Here is a 23,407-nt window from a genome sequence, read left to right on the forward strand (position 1 = left end):
CTTTTTCTGGAATATATATGTACTGTGTACTAAGATAAAAATGGTTTTATGTACTCTTGATTTTGAAAACTAGAGGTTAACATATTTGATGCTTTTGGATAACATATTTTTAAATAAATCAATTAATAAATATTTAATTATATCTAAAATATTTAAGAAAAAAAGGAATATGCACCGATAGTACTTGACAGTACTGTTAATGACGATCATGAATTAGGACAAGTCAGACTGAAAATTTAAAAAAACTTGTATAGCATGACAGAACGTTATATTTTAATTGGATGACAATGTAAAACTTTTTTACATTGTCGGTGCATAACTATTAAACTCATATTTTAAATAAATTGATTAATAATTATTTAATTATATTCAAATATTTAAAATATATTTAATTTGGTTATAGATTTAGGTATGATCCAATATGTTGCACCCCTACTTATTCATATTAAAATTTGAGTTTAATGGATATGCACTGACATTGTAAAACAATTTTACACTATCATTCAATAGGAAACAAGCAATTTGCCATGTCATTGAAAATTTTTAAAGATAAAAGTGTGATGGAATTAGATACATGGTTGTGATTGGTTGACAGTGTAAAACTATTTTACACTGCATCACCTTTTTTTTCTTAAAATTTAGCATTATAAAATTTAAAATAAAAGAAATAAACTGTCCTCTATATATAAAAATTAGAGTTTTATTAAAAAATCAAATAAAATAAAAAATAAAATAAAAAATCAATAGAATGGAAAATCACAAGGAATAAAATCAAACAAGCAGCAAACCTAATACGTGAATCAAACTGATACTTGCCTATTCTCTCTACATCTTCACAAACAAACCTAAAAAATTCTCAACTCGTTTCAATCATCTGCCCAATCTGCACGATCATGCCACCACCCCGAGGTTCAATTCATTCACATTCAAAACCATTTTTTTTCTCTTGTTTTCCTAAATATGTCAATTCACCCATGTTAATTCTCTTTGACACAGCGCTTCCAGGGTTCTACTTCGACGCAGAGAAAAACCGCTATTTCCCAATCAAAAACCCCATTCCCGGCTCTTCTTCCAAGAAACCTAAAATCACCACTCCAAAACCTCCCCAAACCGATCAGGTATTACGATAAGTTCTAATGTTCGATCGAATTGAGTTGAATTGATTTGAATTCGGAACTGTTATAATGTTTGATTGATTTTAGTTTCAAGAAAAGAGTAAGACTTCTTGTAGGAAGCTTCGAAACAGAACGTCCAAGCTGCTTCAGATTAGGGAGTTAGACGGTCGTCATGTTAGTGCATCACATTATTGCAAGTGTAACTTCACTGAGGAGTTTCGGAGAATTCGAACGTCTCAGCCTACCGTATGTTTGATTTTTGTTTTTTTTTTTGATAATGTGGTTCGTTTTGTTTGAGTTGAGTGTGATGTGAGATTGGATTTTGCAGATTTGGAAGTATCAAGGGACTGATAGGATGTGTATTAGTGCTTTGGAACACTTGAATGTTGATGTGCAGACACTAGAAGGTAGATATCGGACAGATGTTTTGTTGAGTGGAAGCATTAGTGGCTCGCTGAGGTAATTTTTAATTTTTGTTTTGATAGTATTTGTGTTAGTTTACATTTTTGACAAATTCTAGGATATTGGAGAGGATATCTAATTTAACCATTGGATTATGTCTTATATGAAGTGAACAGTTTTTAGATTATGATATTTAAGTTTTCAAATTGTAGTTTTATTAGTGATGGGATGGAGATATATGTGTCTGTGTGTGAGACTGTGAGTATCGTGGCCTTCTTAGAATTGGTGGGATTTTTAGATTCTGAGATGGTATTGTGTTTGATAGAGCGTCTGATAGTATTTTTAAGTTTCATGCATGATTACTCTATGCTCGACAATATTTGTTCCCCTGCCATGTTAAACCGTGAATCAATTTGGCCCTATTTTAGACTTCTTGGAAGAAGAGTAGCTTTTGCAAAGAAGCGCCTCAAGTATTAGTTCTAATGCTGGTAGCCTAAGAAGTTAGCGATGGTATACGTTTTTGGATGTGTATCTTCTTGTGTTGTAAGGACTACAGCGATTTCACTTAAAATTAGTATTGTTGGATCAGCTTCTAAGCACTACTTTAAAGGGCTACTTGAAGCACTACTTTAAAGAGTTTTTCAACTGAAATAAATTTAGAAACGATCCTAGGAGATAAATTAAGATACTCTAATATAATATCAATATATTATAAGATATTTTATTATATTCCAAGTTTCTAATAATCATCTCATCAAAGTATACAAAATAATCAATTCATATCACTGCACAAAAGCATTGTGCTTATTACTTAAGCTAAACACTTTTAAGTAAAAATATGCCTGTCTGAACAGAAAGCAGAAATTAAGTCTGTAATGGTAAATGAGGTCAAATAACACATGCTCAATACAATAAGAAATGCATGATCTTCAACTATTGTCGTAGAGAAAGTGGAATTAGATACCCTTTCATTGCCTAAAGAATATTAAGAGATGGCTAGGTAGCAGTTAAGTTGATCACATACCTATGTTACCTCATACCAGTGACAGTTAATATGTTCTGTATGCATTAATCATTTAGTTTGTATATTTCTGGTGAACTTTGATTGATTACAATTTACTAGTTGTTGCTTGTGAAGTTTGGTACTCGCAGTTTTTCTGAAGTTGGAAGGATTGGGCAAAATTTTAATGATGGGGTAAAGTGGATGCCATATTGTATGAAGAGTAATATTAAAGGGAAGGAAGATGGGCATAGCAAGGTGCCAGGGCCTCTTTTCAGACATAATGGAGCTTCGCTGCATATGTCCTCCAGAATATCTTGTATAAGATTGGGTCCAAATTTAGCCCCTCATGATGCGAGTGATAGTCCAATTGTTGGAAATGCATTGTATCCTTTAATTTATCTTTTCATCATTCATGCATTCATTCATTTATTTTAGGTTTGCATTTTGTTATTGCGCTGTAAGCACTGTTTAAATATAAACCTTCAATTATGCATGCATTATAAAAATTAAAATAGTAAATCATGTGATCTTCAAGTGACTTCTAATCTTTAGACAATCCATAAGATTGAATAGTCAAGATTAGCACCTCTCACTTTTAGTTTTAATACTGTAGCATTTTTTTTGTATAATCCTCTCTATCTGGATACTGGGACTTCCAATTCCACATTTTTGGACAAAATTGAACACGAAGTTAAAGATCTTAACATGCAAAATAGATTTACTACTCTGGGATCAGAAACATCTGGTGGATCTGTTTATACCATCAGTCTTGCGGAGCCAATAGATCTTGGAGCAGGAATTCTAAATACATGGAGTAGACTAGAGGAAGTAACTTCTTTCATGTGTACCCTTTGGACAGCTGAATACGACTATAACAGACATCGGGCTATAATTGGCAAGTTATATATTGCTCTCCTGTCTCTTTCCTTCCTCTTTCCCCATCTTTCACACACACACACACATGCTAAGATTTGCACTTATGCCAAATTATATTAAACTCAGAAGAGACAGCCCCACGCATTTTGTACATAGTTTGGATCTAACTGTAGGGTCAAACTCATTGCCATACAAATATAGGATTTCTAATGTTCTCTTATTAGCATTTACTTTCCCTGTATAGGTTCCAAATTTCCAACCCAGGTTAATTTTGATTAAGAGATACTCATTTTAGGAAATAACATGCATACTTTTCTTAATGGTTTAGCATGAGTTCTAGATTAAGGAGATACAATGTATGTTTCAGTTCACTGGACAGATTCATCATATTTTGGCATTTTTGACCATATTCATCTTGAAAATACTATTTCAGTTCCTATCCATCAAATCTCTATGGTTGAGCTTCAGCTTTATAAAGTTCTGCATGGAATGGTCTTGTGTTGCCTTTATCAATAATACGATTGTGAATGATTTTTTTCCCGCTTCTGTTATGTCTGCCTTTTGCTTTTATCAGGCCAAGACAGTGAAAAATGAGCCATTAGAGTTTGGTTTAATAACTTAAAGTATTGATGGTTCTTAAATTGGGCAATTGTGATACCCCTGTTAATTTTATATATTATCTTTCGTAAGATTCATTTATGTTTCTCTTTATCTTTCATAGGTACTAATCAGGGAGGTGCTTCGGTGGATTTGGAAAGTGGGACAAGGTCATGGTTTTTACGTTGTAAAAGTGATGTTTTTGCACAACAGATTGTTGATTCAGTAAGTTACCCATAGTAAAATTATTATCTGATAGAAACTAACAAATAGATGTTTTTGCACAACCATTTTTATCATGTCTTCATGATAATTTTATTGAGTTTGATTAATGAATATGAACCAAAATGGGTGGCTTGTATACTATTCATATCATATCATCAACCTGTTTTGCTATCAAATTTACCACAAAATGCAAATTGACAGAATTATTTAACCTTTAATGACTCTTTGGAAAAGATTATTTACAAGGTTTAAAGGAAAAGCGGTGCTGGATATAGCCGATCAATCTCTTCTAGTAGGGCTAAAGTTTGGTTGTTGTTATTGTCGTTGTTTTTGTTGTTGAATGTAAAAAAAGGCTCCTCTTTAGCATTTAGACAATGTATTTGTGTTAAAGATGAGGAGGATCCACAATAATTTCCCATTCAGAGGTTTACATAAAGCTGAGTCCTATGTACATAGTTTTTCCTGGTCTTGTTTCTCAGTTAGAAACACGGAGACAAACATTTGTTTCTTGGAGCATCAGATTACATGGAGTTTACTTCAAAAATATGAAGATGGAAGAGAATGATTCAATTTAGTTTTATGATTTATTTCATTCCATGCCTTTGCTTGTTGCCCTTAAACTTTTATCTCTCAATCTGCACCCCCGCCACAGACTCACATAATTTTCCTCTCTTTTTATTTTTCGACAGTTTCGAAGCTACACTTTCATATCCATTTCATGAATGTAAAAATAAGGACAAAAAAAAACTCATTTTGAGGTTAATTAATGTGTTTTGGAAGTGAGTCAATGCTTGTATTTTCATGATGCTTCTTTGTCCTTAGAAATGGGATCTTTTCCTGGATTCTCTGGTGCAGAACTCATGATTTTTCTTTTTTCTTTTTCAAAGGAGTATTTTCAACACTTCTTGAGGGACTTGAGAGTTTCTTCCATTGATGTTCATATTTATTTTTTTCGTTATGTTCGTTTTATATTTCTTTGATCATATAAACATCTTTCCCCCCTGCCTACTTTTATTCCATCTTTCCTCTCTTTAATACAATTTATTCCTATGTAAAATGAAATGTGATATTTGTTAGTTTCTATCATTTTTTATGGTTTCAGCTTTCTAACAAAACCATGTGATGTGATATCTTTTTTATAAATATTTTTAGGTTGTGACTTTTAAAGTATATTATTTGAATTATTTATTGTTGTTGCAGGGGAATGTGATTTTATGTGGACTAAGAAACGGGGAAGTTGTCTCCGTAGATTTTAGAAAGAAAAGATTGCTTTCTAGTAGATTTCCTGAGCATAGAATATCACATGTATCTTCAGATAGGAGAGTTGGAAGTTCTAAGGTATTTTATTCATTTTTGAAATTAAGAATGAAAGAGAGACAGAAGATTTCAAGAAATAATCAAAATTTACCATAATTAAATATTGGAAAGAGATACACCGAATGTATAAAAAATGTTCGCTTTTGTTCATTGTTCATTATTCGCTTTAGTTCCATATTTAAACTCCAATATACATTTTCTATTTTGATGGAGCTTGTTATTTTTTGTTCTTATGAATGTATTCTGTGTTCTTCAGTGACTTATGATTCACTATGCGAATCTTGTCACTATAGTTGATATGCTTATGCCCCTCTCATTTTCCAGCTTGGCGGAAACATTTATCCTTCACATACCATTAAGATGCCTTCATCTATATCCTGGTTAGTTAGCTTTTTCAGGCTAAGTTGTCTACCTGACTTATATCTTAATTGGATTGAATTTTATTTTGACCGTCTAATTTCTTTTTTTTATTTGTTGGTTTGATACTAGTTTGGCATCACTTAAATATGATGACCAGTACTTCTTGGCAAGCTCTGTGGATGGATCGGTTAGTTTATTCTTCAGGAAACTTCTAAGATTTATTGATAATTTGCTGCAGAATCTCATGTTTAGACATTTGTGTCAATTCATTCTCTATTTCTTATATTTACATTGAATATAAGTTTTAGGTGTTTAAAGTGCACAAACCAAGTATAATAGATCATACATAGTTGAGTGTTTATCTGCAAGGGGATCTTCGAATTTAGGTTTGGGCTTGGACTGGAATATCTTTGGCCAGACCCAACTATCATAAAACGAGCCCACTGAAAGGACAAAACATCCGGCCTATTAGCTCTCCAACTCATAAATGACAAATTATTTGAATAGTAAGGGGCAAGATCACGTGGCGAGCATGTGATCAAGCAAGCCCCACCCCCTCTGTGCTGTATCTTGTAGGAGAACATGTCAAGTCACGTTTTAAGCGAGTCTAATGAAACTCTCAGTCAATAACTGAAGTACTCGTTGGTACTGGGGATTTACCACACCTCCATTAAAGGGATGATTTACCCCAGTCATTCCATCAGTGAGTCAAAGCGCAGAAACGTGTAGCCGAGTTTGTAGGCATTAGAACCGATCTCTTCAGCGACTCCTCTATTAGACAGCCGTGTCTATAAATGCCAAGCTAGGCAGCTGGATAGATTCATTCACTTTTTACGTATCAGAACCTAAATCCCTCGTGTGCTCAACAACGCAAGCAGGATAGTATCTACTGTACTCACAGAAGTACATGGTTTACCTTAACTCTTGCAAAACTGGCTTTACTTGCTTTTAAAATGAGGACTACCCACCACTTATAACACAGTTTTTATATGCCTGATCTCTTCCAATGTAGTATTCTGAATACACATCCCTCACGTTCAACACTAGATATATGTAGTGTGATCCTAGTTGGCCGGTAGCGGGTGGTCATATGGATCTTGTCTTAGATAGGCCGTCATACCTTCTTAGAATTTGGATTTGAGCCTATCTCTTTCTGATGAAGGCATTACAAGTACAAACCAAATCACTCTTTTTGATTCAACTCCTTCTATATTACTTGAACTGACAAGATGGCTATGTTCAGCATGTATTTATTGCAGACTTCATACAATTAGAGAAATTACATCTTAATCACCTGTTGTTTAACTTTATAGATAAAGCTATACGACCGTCGCATGCTTCAGAGGGGTGCTGTTCAATCTTATGAAGGGCACGTGAATTCCCATACTCAAATACAGCTAGGCGTTGACCCAGATGAGAGATATGTTATGTCAGGTGAATGTTATTTCAGTGATGTTATTTCTTAACATTTTTGTTTGAAAATTCTGACTTGGTCATCTCAGGTGGGGAGGATTGCAAGCTACGCATATGGAGTATAAAATCCGGGGAATTGCTTTTGGAGGATAAATTTTCTAATTCAGTTGTCACCACTGTGTGCTATCAATCATTTAAAAGTAATAAGCACGACATTCTTTTGCCCTTTATGCTTTCAATTTTATATACTCTCGGAGTCATGAGAAGCTCTTTAAGGGTGGTTTTCTTGTCACTAATGTTGAAATGTGTTATTTTGGTTTTATAGAATTTAAAGCAGAGGAAGAAAACAAATACAACTACAATTCTTCTTTGGGTGCATGGCTTGGATCATATGAAGGGCTCTTTTATATGGACTGGCTGTGAGTGTAATGTAGCTGCTGCTACCTGCTGGTCTATTCCGGTCTTAGCATGGCATGATTAATAGCTTGTAGATATTGGGGATTCGGTTTAATTCCCTGTTAATCATTTTATTATTTGATTAGTGCTAGAATTTTGATATAGCAAGTGGTAGAGACAACCAATTACTTCGTTGAAGTAATGATATTTGTTTAGTATTTACACATGCAAACAATGAAAAGGAAAGAGAAGGAAAAAGCATAAATTTTGCTCTGGCTTTTAGCATCAAGGTTTCTATGTTGACCATCTTGTTCATGTACTGTCAGATTCATGATTCATCATCATATATGTGTATCAGTGTCAGCCATGGTTGTAGTTGTCACTGTATTCTCACTTTTTAACAGCTCATCATTGCCCTGTCTTTGTTGAACACCGAGTGTGTGAAAGTAAGTTTATGTTGCTATGATGGAAGGATAATAAAATTAGGAAAAAGTTTAGGTTGCCATAAGAAATTACAAAAAGTTGGGAATGATTCCACCTCAACACAAAAGCTACAAATTATATAAAAAATAAATACAGAAGCTACAAATTATATAAAAAATAAATAAAAATAAAAACTACAAATAATTTATTCAGCATAGATTTGATTTAAAAAGAATTACTGTAACATCACAAAAATCAATAATCTCTGACCGTTGCAGAGTTAATTTGGGGAGTTCTCACGGTAAAATCTAAAGGTGAGTTTTTCGCTGCATGAAAACTTTAGGCTAAATTACAGTTTTGGTCCTCATATTTTGTCCAACTTATCACGTGGTATTAAAATAGTTTCCATGTCATAGAAAATAACTTAAAACAAATTAAAATTAATTTAAAAACGATTAACTCTAATTAAAAACAAATTAAAAATAAAGTAAAAACATATAATTATAAATAAATTGCAATATATTGAAGCTGAAACCTAAAATTAATTTCATCGTTCTCTTCTCCAGTTTTTCTTGAAGCGCTACCTCCCTTTCAAGCGTAAATTTGCTTCTCCCTACAACTGTGTCGCCTTCCCTACCATATCTTCTTCCAATCGTAAAAGGGATTCTCACTACTGTATCTTCATCCCTTTCCTTTGTAATGAATTCTGAATCAGTGCAAATATCATGCTTGTCTTCTCATTCTAGGAGGAGAAGGATCCAATGTTATTGTGGGTTAGATTCTCCACTTGCAACTTCGTGGACGACTCAAAATCCAGGTCGGAGGTTCTATGGCTGTGGGTTATATAAAGTACAATAAAAATCCTTAATTTTTAGTAGTGTTCTTCTTAAAATTTTGGGTAATTTATATGGATAATTCCTAACTTTCATCTTATTTTACATTAAATTTAGTTACATGGAAAGAAAGGATGTTCCTTTTTTAATTAGAGTTAAGTGTTTTTAATTTAATTTTAATTTGTTTTAAGTTATTTTCTATGACATGGAAACTGTTTTAATGCCACATAATAAAAGAAATGTACAAAAACTCAGTATTTTTTGGTTGACAAATGGGCACAGGGGACTAAAACTGTTTAAAAAAAAAGAAGGAACCTGATATCGTGAGTTGGGCAAAATAAAGGGACCAAAAATATAATTTAGCCAAAACTTTATTTCAAATTCTGAAACTTGTGTTCACCATCTTGATTTGTATATTTGGATATCAAAAATCATATTGAAAATCTAATTCCCTAATATACTTTGTTTTCCACCATTCTGACATTGCTAGAACGTATTGAATATCTTATGGCTACTAATAATCTTGAGTTTAAAATGTTAATAAATTTAAGGACATAATGGCATCTTGTTTCTAAGGATTTATCTTGAGAGTCCCATGACACAAATAAAAGGGAGTAAAACCCGTAAAACCCTAAAAATAATTTGAGACCATGATATAACTAAGAAATGATTAGTCATTAAGGTTTTTTTTTTTCTTTTAAAATTTGGAGGGTAAAGGAGGAAGGAGCTTTTAAAAAAGAAGAATTAAGTGAAAAGAATAGAGAGATTTAAATGGAGAGTTTAACACTCTAAACCACGCACATGAAATATATAATTTAATTATTAAATGCAACCATGTAGGGTGTCACACACATCAAAAACACACACATTCTGCTCTGTAACACGAGTTTTAACATAATAGTTTCAAAAACACACATTTATAATTTGAATGTTTACATGACGTCCAACTCATCTAACCAGTATCACATATTCATATGATAAGACATTTTATAACTTGTCATCGCACACTCACTTTCATTCTAAAGTATCATCGCAACGGAATTATCATTAACAATTGTGAAAGATAAAGTAAGTAATGACGTTTAGTCTCAACCTTCAACTTTAATAACAAAATAAGAGAGTTGTAATCAATCAACTCAAAAACTTAAGAATGCTCAACAACAAAATTAGTCGTATGACTTCAACATAACAAACATAAGGAATAAAACAAACATTTGCAACCCGATGTTACATAATCAGAGCAAGAAACAAACTAAATAAAACGATAAACTATGAAACAACTTCATGGGATGACTTCCATTTACTTTCGCGAGATCTACTCCTGAGTATCTGCACGATGTCGATGTAAAGGTAACATTCAAACAGAAGGGATGAGAATACAATTCAATAAATAGAGGTGAAAGGCAATTGGAGTAAATTAACTAACAACATCACATGCCAATTACAGCAAATAAACATATCAAGTATTATCATCCACACATTATAACACCAAAATGATCACCAATGCAACACAATTCAACATAACATAACACCAAAATAATCACCAATGCAACACAATGCAAATGTACTCAATTACTGACTCAACATGCATGTGGTAGAAAAATATGAACACTTAGGTCCATTTCCCTCCACGTTCTCCATCATAGGATCGATTCCCTCTTGGAACTAGAGTACACCAAATCGCCATCATCACCATAGGTAACGCTTCACTAATTCTCCATGAATTAGCTATTCGCACCCGATACATCACCATAAGATCGAGGCTCATCATAAAGAACTAAAATTCAAACAACACGAAATGGACTCTCAACATGCAACAACAACACATACACATTGGCCCTTTGACCGTGTATGCCACCGACAACATAATCACCATCAACATAAAATGCATATAATTGAACATGCAACATCATTAACAACATCATCATAATAACATCGTCATCATAACATAACATCATACACCATACACAAACCTTAACCAATATTACTATAACCAATAGCAACATCAGCTTCAGCAACTCAACATATGCACTTTCATAAACATATAATCATGATATGTTTTTATAACATCAACAATATTTACATTGTTATCCAGTTATAACTAACATTCTCTCATCGTAACATCATCACAGGATAACATCAATAAATATGCAGAATTCTCATTAATTATTCATGTTATCATGACACATTCAGCCCTTGAAACTAATTTCATTGATGGTAAGTTGAGTTAGCTATCCAACGTTTCAAACGGGCGATATTTGAACCTACAGATCAAAAGTTATGGCCAAAACAATTTCGGTCAAAAAACACGAACAACAGCTTCCGCGCTAAGCGCGGCCGCCCCGGACTAAATGCAGAATTTTCTGTGTTTTTCATCGTCAGAGGCTTTATGGACCTCCGATTTCGATTCCGTAAAAATCCAAACGCTCAGAAAATTACAACATATGCACTACCCTAATTATCTCAAGTTAATTCACAATTTTAACACAATTAAATCATGAATCATCCATCAAACTCATGCGCTAATACATCTAATTCACACCAATTTTATCATAATTCAATTGTTCCATAAACATCATAATAACATATCAATACATATGAACATAATCCATATTATTACATATCAAAACATCATTATGATCATAATGGAATAGAAAATTGAAATCCTACTCTACCATTTAATCACACCCTTGTTATTGAATCAAATTCTCACCCATACCTGAATTCCAGAAAAAAAAATCCAAGCTTTTGCTTATGGCTTCTCCTTCCTAGAGTTATCCTTAGGTTTTCCTTATTTTCTCCACTCTTGTCTCTTTTCCTCCAATTTCAAAAGTTTCACCTACTGTGAACTTTTTCGGTCACTTCTCTCATTATAACTTAAAAACCTAATTCTATCTTTCTAATATTCCACTAAGACTCAGCTTATTACTAACTTACATTATTTATTTTAATTCTCCACAATTCACACTTTCCACCCCAAACTCATTATTTTTCTTTTATTTTATTATTTCATTTTAATAATAACACTAAAATATTATTTTAATCATTTAAATAATTCTTAATAAATCTACCCACCTCTAATTACTTTCCACACTCTCTATCTAAGGGCACCCACCTTTATTGTCCTAAACATCTCAATTATTACACAAATAATAATTAAATACATGCATAAAATTATAATTAATTAATATAAATAATTTCTAAAAAACGGAGTGTTACCGAGAGTGATTTGTGAGATTTATTTCTATTCAAATATCAAAATTCTCTTAATTTCGAGAATTTAAAAATTATATTGAAGGAGGGGTTTAGAGCCTTTGAGATGATTTAGACAAATTGTTCAAATATAATTTATGTATTATAGTATTTCAAAAATTAAAAATATGTTAATGATAAACATTCTTTTATCATTCTATATAAAATCATTCACTAAAAAACATTACATATTTCATATTCATTTAAAAGTGTTTTTTTAAGCCTTCTTTTTCTACCCCCTTCAAACTCCCAAACAAAACATAAGAGAAATAAAAAAAACTATGTCATTTATTGATTCATTGAATTTAAGAATTCGAGAAAAGAGTATTTATATTCTTGTTAGGTGTCAGGAAGCAAACAATTGTGTAGTCAACTCTAACTAACTATATAATAGAAAGTAAACTAATGATGTAATTATGCATCTTGTAACAACTCCCCTTTATTATAAAATTGTTTGTTGTTTCTATTATTCTTATATGATCCTTTATTTATCTTTTACTATGATACCACGTTATTATCCTGATCCTTACCAAACCTAAGATTAATGGTTTGAGAGTGATTAAATGGTTGAAGACGACAATGGTTGATCGGTACCTCTACATAGAGGATAATGTACTTGCAAATATTCTGACGATCGAGTAAGCGTCACGACTATGAGATTTTTAGGGTTATAAATAGTTTACTTGGAATTGAGCCATAATTTAGCTTATATAGGGGAGAACATGGGTTTTATGACCGCAAAAACCCTAATTGGATAGTTCTACCGATGGATAATAGTGGACTCACCATGAAGTGATATTCATTGCACAATCTTGAATGGTTTATCAAGCCTATTTGAGTGTTTCTCTATGGAGGGTCCATAGTATGGCCATCTCTTATAGTAGTGGCTTAGGGATGATCCAATCTATTATTAGATTGAGCTTTGCCAAGCTCGAAACACAATATGATTTCACCACCTTGTTTAGACCACGGTCTCTCAAAATTTCCTGTCAATATATGATTCAACTTCGTATTATGTCCACCTTGGTGAAAACCTATGCATTATCTTTGCATCTACATTGCCAAGTGGATATACAAATTGAAAATGTTCCTAGAGTATCTATGAGTTTTTAGGTATTTGGCTGCTTGTGTTATATTTATCTCTCTAGTAATTGAGTCCCTCACTATTAGTTCTTTGCACATCTATTAGAATAAGGCCCTTTGCCTTAAAATGTCTTTTCCATGCATAAAATGTCTTTTCACATCTATTAGAAAAGGCCTTTTGCACTAAAAGTTAACACAAGATTATTCAAATCAGAAAGTTTGTGATTAGAATCAAGAAACTCATATAGGCAAGATTTGAATCATGTAAATCCTTGACTCGAATCATAAAGTTTTTATTTTTGTATAATTTTTCTTTAGGAAACAAGATTGGAGTTAGGAAAAAGCCTTGAATCAAACCTTGAGCATATTTGAGAACTTGAATCTAATCCCATTCTTTTAACTCAAATCATCAGGTTCTCTGACTCCAATCAGGATATGGTTTGATTTGAATCATGATATAGTTTTTCAATTTTGAATTTCTCATTGGAATTGTGACTTGAATCATGCTTTTGTTTGATTTAAATCACTTGAATCGAGTCATGACTCGAATCTAACAATCAAAATTCCTTTTTTTCATCTTGATTCAAATCATTCTCTCACTAGATTCAATTCATCATTTTCCCTATGTCTCAAATCAAAATGTCATTTTTACTCTATTTTAGTGTCTTAAATCTAGCACATATTATACTTGCTAAAATTACAACATGTGATAACAATAATGATTAAGGGTTGCCAAAGGCTTTTAAGGTATGTTATGGGGTTTAGAGCTAACTTACGCAGGGATGTGAGAAATTATGTAAGTGGTATTTTGTAATAAAATTGTTTTTCCCTCAACCTTAAGGTTGAGGTATTTATAGCAATTCCTGGGCTTGGACCTCAGGCTCCTATAAAGTAGAAGCCGCTTCCAAGAGAGCGTGATAATGAGACAATTAATCCCCTAGTATTCAAGAGAGCATGGATAGTTTCTGCATGACTCATTCTCCGCATCATTGTTAACTTGGGGCACGTCACTTCCATGTTTCCATGGAAGAGCGATCAATTTGAAAGATGGGCACTCGATCCGGTAAACATGCGATCAGGAAGACCTTGTGGGCAAGGTGTTATGCCATTCTCTTTCCACGTTTCCCCCTGTGGTCCTTTAAAAAATATATAAAAACTAATTAATCTCTCTCTAGTTAATAACTTTCACGATCTACAAAATTATTGATCATTTGACTTCAAACACAAGACGGGGTTGAATTGTGATGCTTGAAAATAGAGGTCTAATTATAAAAAAATTGATTTATAAAATTTTTTAAGTTAATTTTATAAAAAAAACAAAGATTGAGTAGCATAATGCTTAAATAGAGGAACATCAGAGGGATGAAGAGAAAGAAATACAACATAGTAACAAAGAGAAAAAAGGTAAAGAAATAAGGGAAGAGAGAAATACACCAAAAATTTATATAGGTTGACCTAAACAGTTGGTCTACTTTTGTCCCCAACCAACAATTTCCTCTTGAGAGTTTTCACTAAAATGATTTTGAGCCTTTCACAGGATATTCCCACGATCCTTCTTAGGAGCAAATGTAGATTTTAACAGACTAATCTTACGAATAAAATAAATCTTTTACCAAGTCTTTTACCAAGCTAATCTCAAGAACCAAACACAATTTTTCACAAGCTAAACTATATAACCAAACAAATATTTTAATAGGCTAATCTCAATAACCAAAGAGAGATTTTACAAGCAGATATCAAGAACCAAATAGAGCATCCTAAATGGTTAAACTTAAGAACTAAACATAGCATTTTAACTAGTTAAACTCAAGAATGAAACAACAAATATTACAAAGATATACATAAGAGAAAATGCACTTTTGAGAAAAATACAACATTATCAAAGAACCTATGCAACCCAAATTTCACTAGTATTTTTCAATCTCTTGGCACTAAAGCAACTTTGGTAAAAAAAGAAAAAAATATAGAAAATGAAACTCAAGAATGAAGCAACAAATATTACAAAGATATACATAGCATTTTAACTAGTTAAACTCAAGAATGAAACATAGCATTTTAACTAGTTAAACTCAAGAATGAAATAACAAATATTACAAAGATATACATAAGAGAAAATGCATTTTTGAGAAAAATACAACATTATCAAAGAACCTATGCAACCCAAATTTCACTAATATTTTTCAATCTCTTGGCACTAAAGCAACTTTGGTAAAAAAAAGAAAAAAAAATATAGAAGAAGAGAGATGAAAATTAGAAGGAAGAGTTTCAATTTCGAAATATAGTGTAAAATGAAATGAAGACAAGTACTCTTTATATAGGAAAAAGATTTTGCTCAAAAAGAAAATAATCAATAAGAATTTTAATGTTTAAATGACTAACCCTAATTGTTAATCAATTAGACAAGCCAAGAAATGGAAAGTTTTTTAATTATGATTCATTAATTGATTAAAGGATTCTATAATCAATTGAAGACGTTACAAATATATTAATCAATTAACCCTGATTTGGCAATCGATTAAAAAGTGTAAAAAGAGCTCCAAATTAATTAAACAAGTCCCTAATCGTATAAATTTTTTTCATGTATTTTTGAAAAAATAAGAGAGGATTTAAAACATATTTGAGAGTGTATGTGAGTTGCCTTAATATCTTGAGAAATACTCTTATACCTTTTACATTAAATTGATCACTTAAACATAAAATAGACGAATTAAATATTGGAGCGGTTAAACTGCTTCTCACAGATAAAGAGAGTATAATTTACTCTCCCTGAGAGTAGACTCCTTCTCTTTTGGCATTATCAAAAAGAAAGGAAAAAAAAAGATAGATATAACGCAAGCACATATATCCATTATAAAAGGAGGAAAACATATAATAGCAAGAAAGACAAATTTAAATATTTAAGAAATATGAAATAAACATTTATTTCATAATGAGTTTACCAGATTACATTTATAAATAGGCACATTGTAATACGGTGAACTGACTTTTATAATCGAAATGTCGCGGTTAAGCATGAGTCGCCACCGACTTTTATTTTATCCAAATTTAGGAAAGGCTAAAAGAACAGGAAAAACCTTTTAAATAAAATAGGGTTCGGGGGGTAATTATGCAAAGGGAAGGTGTAAGGCACCCTTTGCATCCATGGTTTTCCATGGGCTCTTAATTGTTTTGCTCTTTGTTTTTTAGAAATGTAGAAGAAAAAGAATAGGGACTTTAGCTCGTAAATGAGCGTAGCCCTTTTGAAGGTTTATGAGAAAGAATATGAAAAATATTTTTAGAGCAAGGCAAAGCAATTAAGGGCAATTACCTTATAGTTTGAAAAAGGAGTTCTTTTAGCCTTTCAGGGTGAAAGGGTCTATCCTTGCCATAAGTGGGCAGGAAGCCTTTCATTTGGAGGTTGAAGGGTCATCAAGAGTTCGTTCGCCATAAGACTGTCCCATGCTATAGGGAGGCAGGTAGTCTAAGGGAAGAACCAGAATAGCCTTTTCGTAGGCAGTCAGAGGATACCTCAGCCTTTTCGTAGGCAACTTCCGAGGGTCGAGATCACGTGTATCGAAGGCAGCATCATTAGGGACCATGATCTTTAATCGAGGCAACATGGCTGACGTATCCTCGTATTCGAGGGACTGGCTATTCTGCAAAAATACAAGGCAACAAAGGCAACAGGCAACAGGCAACGAGGGGGGTTACCAAAAAAGTGTGCGTGTGTGCACCAATCACGTGATCAGTTTCAGATATTTATCTTATATTTAAGTGATTCTAGATTCAATTCAAAGTTATCACTCCCTAAAATTACTAACCACAACAATTAATAATTAAAGCAATAACGGGAGAGGGAAATTGAAACCAGCGGAGGGAGAGGGGAATTGAAACCAGCGGAATAATAAACAAATAAGGTCTAACATAAGTAATAATTAGGGTTTAGGGTTACCGACTATGCGACGCTTTGGCATTTGGCAAACCCTGCAAGGCGGGAAAAATGGCAAACAAAAAGTAAGGTCAGTGCATTATCAATTCAGCCATAAACAGGGTTAACCCTAATCAATAAAAGTAAAAATACGAGAAAGGGAAAGAATACTTAGCTTCAATTGACGAAGGTTAATAGGCAAAGGTTTGCCTCGAGCCTTAAGCATTGACCCTGACCATCAGAGGATTGGCAAAGAAAAAGGAAAGGAATGAATGTAGGAGAAATTCTATGTGCGAGGAGATTAAACCCTAATTAAACAAAATAAAAGGTAAATAATATTAGTAAAAAAGGGGTTTAGAACTTAGCTTCGTTCTTTTGACGTGGCGCATAGTCGGAGCGTATTTGAAGAGTCAACCCTAAAAAGGCACAGAAAAAGAAATATACTTCAGTGTATGGAATGATCCTCGTAAACCCTGATTAGGGTACGGATTAAATAAGAAAATACGAACGATTTTAATTAATTATTGGTCTCGCGACCTAATTAATTAAATCGGGCAGAGAAAATAAAATCGAGCATGCAAGTATTTTTTATGAAATTTTTGGAGTAAAAATAAAATATATGTGAATTTTTGAAAATATAAGCAAATACATATGATTTAAATAAATATGATAATAAGAAAATAAATGAAAAAAAGCAATATATAATTATAAATTAATAAATAATAATAATATGTAAATAATAATTTGAATGATATATATTATAAATTTAATAAATAATATAAATATTAAAAGGATATTAATAAAATAAATAACTTATTATTACTAATTATATAAAAAAAAGTTTTTTTTTTTTGAAAATAAAACATATAATATTTTGTTGTGATAGAAAAAGAAATTTAAAAAAACAAGATATATATATATATATATATATATATATATATATATATATATATATATATTATAAATGAAAAAATAGAATATGTAATAAAAGATAAAAAAATTGAAAAAAACTTAGCTATGATCGTATGTGGCGCGTCTGGTGGGTGTATGATGCACATGCGCTTCCAGGTACGTTGGATTTGATGGATTGAAGATCAAGTGGCTGGCAGACGAGGGCGCATGGCAAGCTGGTGCGTCATGATGCATTGGATCCGAGGGCACCTCCCTACACTTTCGCGCGCATCAACGTTTGAATGGGCCAACCAGACTGCGCCACACAGTCACCTTCTTCACCAAAAATCTGCAGACCTTCTTTTACACCGCTTTTGGAACATGCGCTATAAAATAGCATTACCTATTACACCTGCAGAAATAAAAAGGGACCCAAACCATACCAAAAATTTGGCGCGACCACTCAAAAGAGATCGTCCAACACCCCTAAGCACGATTATGGCCTCGATTTAACCTGATTTTGGCTAAAATAGAAATCCCCAAATTGAAGCTTTGAAACCCTAACATGGTATAACTCTCGAGACAGCATAGGAATGTAATTAAAACTCCAGAATCAATCCACTCATCAATATGAACATGAATATGCAATCATAAATCAATGAGGATGCTTGTAATATGCAAATCGAGCAAAATTTAAAAACGACAAACCGTGAGGATTTGTGATGGATTCAGAGAGCTGGGAACTTGGAAGAGGATTGAGACACACTCCAAGATGCCCTGGGAACCAGTCTTGATCGATAGCAACACTTGAATCGACCTCAATCTCATAATTGAATCTTGAGTTTTTTCTTGATTTTTCACTCGGATTTTGTTCTCTTGAAGCTGCCAAAAAACGTGAACCCTTGCCCTTGGAATGTTTGTCTACTTATAGGGATGGATTAGGGCAAATAAAATTGAAGAAAATCTTGATGAATCTTTGTTTTGCAATTTTGGAAAATTTGATTGAAAATATTGTTAAAAGTTTCTAATTTAGTTCAATTCCAATATTTTTCAACCAAATTTTATGGATCACGAAATTTGAACCATTAATGTGATATATTTGATTGGAATTGGAGCAAAATAAGATCTCTAACTGTTTTTATGATTTTATATGTTTAATTTATGATTTAAAACAAATAAAACCATAAAATAAATGATAAAACCCTAAAAATAATAAAAACTCTGGTTTTAGGGCGTGCATGGGCCTATAATGAGGGTAGAACAAAAAGAATGTAAGCCCATTTAGAAATATTTTGAGTTTTAGGCTTTTTTTCTCTTATACACCCTTAAAAATAGGTGAACTTGTACATGATGCCATTTCTTCATATCTCAATATTTTTTCAAGCTTGTGGACTCTTTGGAAACCTTAGAGAGTCCTCTAACCAGTGTCTTTGGTCTCATATCAAAATTATTTTCCATGCTCATTTTATGTCCTTTTGAAAAAAAGTGTCTTTTTGTTGACTTTTGAAAAGGACCTATAATGTTTTGGTCCATATCTCTCAAATGAATCATTTCTAGACTTGGCATGTGAGAGACAAATTTGTAGAGAGTTCAATTTCCTTCAAAATGAGCTTTGGATGGAAAATTTCTAATGTTCCATGTGAGAGTTATGGCTGGTCAAAGTTCAGTTGACTTTCTCCTATGCAAACCCTAATTTAGAAACTTTTTGATTTGTTGATTTTTGATCTTTCCTTGATGAACCATGATCAATTCTTGATCAAATGGTGAATGATACTTCAATATGAGGATCTTGGCAAAAAATCAGGAGTTTTGACTTTACCTTGACCACAGTTGACTTTTAGGTTAACCTAGTCGACTGTTGACTTTCTGAACAATTGAGTGACCAATTCTTTAAGATGAGACTTGATATTTGTCATGGAGATGATGTGAGATATATTGAGCCATATGAGATGCCTTGGAGCCATTGATTCACTGATTTTCCTTTGAGCAGACCAAACCTTAGTTTCAGAGCCTTGCATAGGAGAGTGTGTCCTAGAGCTTTATGTACTGATTTGACTTTGTATAAGAGAAATAGTATGGGCAAAGTTTGGGGTATGACAGCTGCCCCTGTTCAATTTTCTTAAACCTGAGGACGTAGAATGGTTTGTATACCAGTCGGAATCTGAAGGTGGAAGAGGATTGAACACTAGAATACCCAGAAATTTGCCCTTGCTGAAATAGGGACCTTTGTCGGAGATGGGCTTGAAGATGCCATCCAGGTGTATGATAGGGATGGGCTTAAAGATGCCATCCAGTAGGTCATGCATTAGATTATGTTTGAAGTGTTTGAGAAGTAGTTGTTTGAGTGTTGATCGTGTCACTACTGTTCGTAGTAGACGACTTAGATCTTTGAGAGTTGATCGTGTCAGTACCATTCGTAATACCTGAATTAGATCTCGGAAAGAGGATCGTGTCTATACCGTTCGTGATGATAGAATTAGATCTCTTGTCGTGTCAGCACCGTTCGTAGTAACCGAATTAGACTTTAGAAGCAGTTGATCGTGTCCACACCGTTCGTGATGATGGAATTAGATCTTTGAGAGTTGATCGTGTCAGTACCGTTCGTAATATCTGAATTAGATCTTGGAAAGATGATCGTGTCTATACCGTTCGTGATGATAGAATTAGATCTCTTTAAAGGCCGATCGTGTCAGCACCGTTCGTGGTAACCAAATTAGATCTTGGGGAGATAATCGTGTCTACACCGTTCGTGATGATAGAATTAGATTCTCTTGTCGTGTCAGCACCGTTCGTAGTAACTGAATTAGACTGAGGAGGACAATTGATCCTGTCCACACCCTTCGTGATGATAGAATTAGATCTCTGAAAGTTGATCGTGTCAGTACCGTTTGTAATACCTGAATTAGATCTTAGAAAGATGATCGTGTCTACACCATTCGTGATGATAGAATTATATTCTTTAAAGGTCGATCGTGTCAGCACCGTTCGTAGTAACCGAATTAGATCTTGGAGAGATAATCGTGTCTACATCGTTCGTGATGATAGCATTAGATTCTCTTGTCGTGTCAGCACTGTTCGTAGTAACTGAATTAGACTGGGAAGGTCAGTGATCGTGTCTACACCGTTCGTGATGATAGAATTAGATCTCTGAGAGTTGACCGTGTCAGTACCGTTCGTAGTAACTGAATTAGATCTTTTGTCGTGTCAGTACCGTTCGTAGCAGCTAAATTAGACTTAGTTGGTCATTGATCGTGTCTACACCGTTCGTGATGATAGAATTAGATCTCTGAGCGTTGACCGTGTCAGTACCGTTCGTAGTAACTGAATTAGATCTTTTGTCGTGTCAGTACCGTTCGTAGTAGCTGAATTAGACTTAGTTGGTCATTGATCGTGTCTACACCGTTCGTGATGATAGAATTAGATCTCTGAGCGTTGACCGTGTCAGTACCGTTCGTAGTAACTGAATTAGATCTTGGAAAGTTGGAGATTTCGTTCATTTGTCTGTACCTGTATCCTGCAATAGGTATATTTAGTCTTTATGCAATGTCATGATGCATGTATTATGTAATGAGTCCCTCAAAATAAATGAGAAACTTTGTATGTTGTGGATGAGGTAATGTATGCTATGTATGAATATGTTTATGACATATGATATGTGAATATGATTTATGTTGTCTTGATTGAGAAAATGAATCTCTATATCCTTATGATGATCTTGTCTTGAAGATGCTCAGCTGGGGATTTATGATTTTTGCTTGGGGATGAATAGTAGCTTGATGCGCCCTGACTGGGGCTAAAAGATTTTGATAAACCAATGTTGGAGAAGAGCAAATTGTTGGAGAACTGGTAGTATTGAAGATGTAAACTCTGTCGGGGAGCCATGTCTTCGGCGGGATGAGAACATTTGAAAATATCTTATTGATGATTACTCTGTGGGGATGTGATTTTGTGATCCCGGCTCTGTGGGGAGACATGGGTGTCTTGAAAGTTGCCCCCAGTGTTATAGTAACTACCACTCCTGGATTTGATTAGGTCATACCACTGAGTATTGATCTAGATGTCAAACTGGACTTGCCCCTGTTAGTAGGAACTTTGGAAAGATTCGCCTCGCGAGGACTTCATGAGATGTGTACTATGGGCGACGTGCCCCTAGTAATCATAAACTTAGGACGATGCCCCTGACTATTTTTTGACCCCCTTGAGAGATTCTCGGAGTCTTGACTTGATTGCCCCAGATTGATTGGGCAAAACGTGTCATGCCCCTTGTATACGTAGGAGACATTGCTTCTCGGAGTAATCTTGTCTGTCGGGGTAACTTTCAGTCATTAGTTATACCCTGTGCAAGTTCTTTCTGATGCTAACATTTGAAATTATGTAGCAGAATATGCTTAATAAAGAATTCATGAGATGCAATGCATACGTTTGTCTTGAGTTTGTTGAAAAACATTAAAACAAGAGATGTAAAAGCGTGATATTTATAAAAACGTGATGTTTGTAAAAACGAAGTGTCAACTCAGCATTTGTGGTAAACCTTAAGGAGTCAGGATACCTTTTTGGTGACAGTATGCTTTCGAACTAACCATGCTTCAGTTAGGACTTTTAAGGGTTGTAACGTGGTTCGGTTCACGGTTTTAAGAAACAAAAGATAAAGGCTCAAAATTTGATTGTACCCACCCCTCTTCGTGATGATCTTCAGTCCTAAGCTCAGTTAATTCAACTTATGCATTCAGGTTCCTAAAGACTTTTGGATTTGCACCTTTGATAATGATGATGGTTCACAAGCAAAGAGAGCTTTTGAGATGGCAGTCACTTCTTCCTTTTGGTAGTCACAACATTGTGTTGTTCAGGAATTTATTGACTTCTCTTTTTCATCTTTTTGATATCCCTAACTTTTGCCTGAACTGTCTATTTTGAGCTTATAGTCAGCGGGATGCCTTGATTTTTGCCTAAGTCATCTTTTTGATTTTTGACTTAGCAGACTTTTCTTTGTATATATGTTTTTTCATTTTCTTTTCTTTTTGAAAGATACTGACTGCCTTGATTTGATGAACCATCATTGGCTTTTGACATCTCCAACACTTCTTTAATGTATACGGATGAACGCTTGTGATTGAAACCTTTGTTGAAAGGTGTACTGAATGATTCTCTTAAAATAGAATGCACAGCCAAATTAACTGAGAACTACCCTGTCCCAGGTTACGATCAAGGGTTTTAATTAGTACAAGAAAGAAACTCCTACTTCTTAGGCTCAAAGGGGTTGACGAGGGATTAACATCCTTATATCTCCACTGTTTGGGAATTGAAACAATGCCTG

The 23,407-nt window shown here is 33.6% G+C and overlaps 1 protein-coding gene across 1 annotated transcript; it reads left to right on the forward strand.

The window, feature by feature from the left end:
* The first annotated feature begins 769 nt into the window (after window positions 1–769).
* Window positions 770–7,999, forward strand: LOC131595164 (uncharacterized). The gene is made up of 13 exons (XM_058867449.1): window positions 770–909; window positions 997–1,118; window positions 1,203–1,361; window positions 1,444–1,574; window positions 2,670–2,903; window positions 3,237–3,415; window positions 4,118–4,218; window positions 5,419–5,556; window positions 5,860–5,915; window positions 6,025–6,082; window positions 7,209–7,329; window positions 7,398–7,508; window positions 7,634–7,999. Exons 1-13 carry the CDS (start codon window positions 894–896, stop codon window positions 7,729–7,731), a joined length of 1,524 nt encoding a protein of 507 aa, XP_058723432.1. The 5' UTR covers window positions 770–893; the 3' UTR covers window positions 7,732–7,999.
* The last annotated feature ends 15,408 nt before the right edge of the window (window positions 8,000–23,407 follow it).

Source organism: Vicia villosa, linkage group LG4 (assembly GCF_029867415.1).
Source record: "Vicia villosa cultivar HV-30 ecotype Madison, WI linkage group LG4, Vvil1.0, whole genome shotgun sequence".
In the NCBI taxonomy this organism is placed as follows: Eukaryota; Viridiplantae; Streptophyta; class Magnoliopsida; order Fabales; family Fabaceae; genus Vicia; species Vicia villosa.

What these genes read in the sequence shown, in the direction of transcription:
- LOC131595164 (XM_058867449.1), top strand. An exon ending in TTCGAACGTCTCAGCCTACC is followed by an intron (nt 1,362 to 1,443) that starts GTATGTTTGATT and finishes TGGATTTTGCAG; the next exon opens with ATTTGGAAGTATCAAGGGAC. An exon ending in GTGCTATCAATCATTTAAAA is followed by an intron (nt 7,509 to 7,633) that starts GTAATAAGCACG and finishes TTGGTTTTATAG; the next exon opens with AATTTAAAGCAGAGGAAGAA.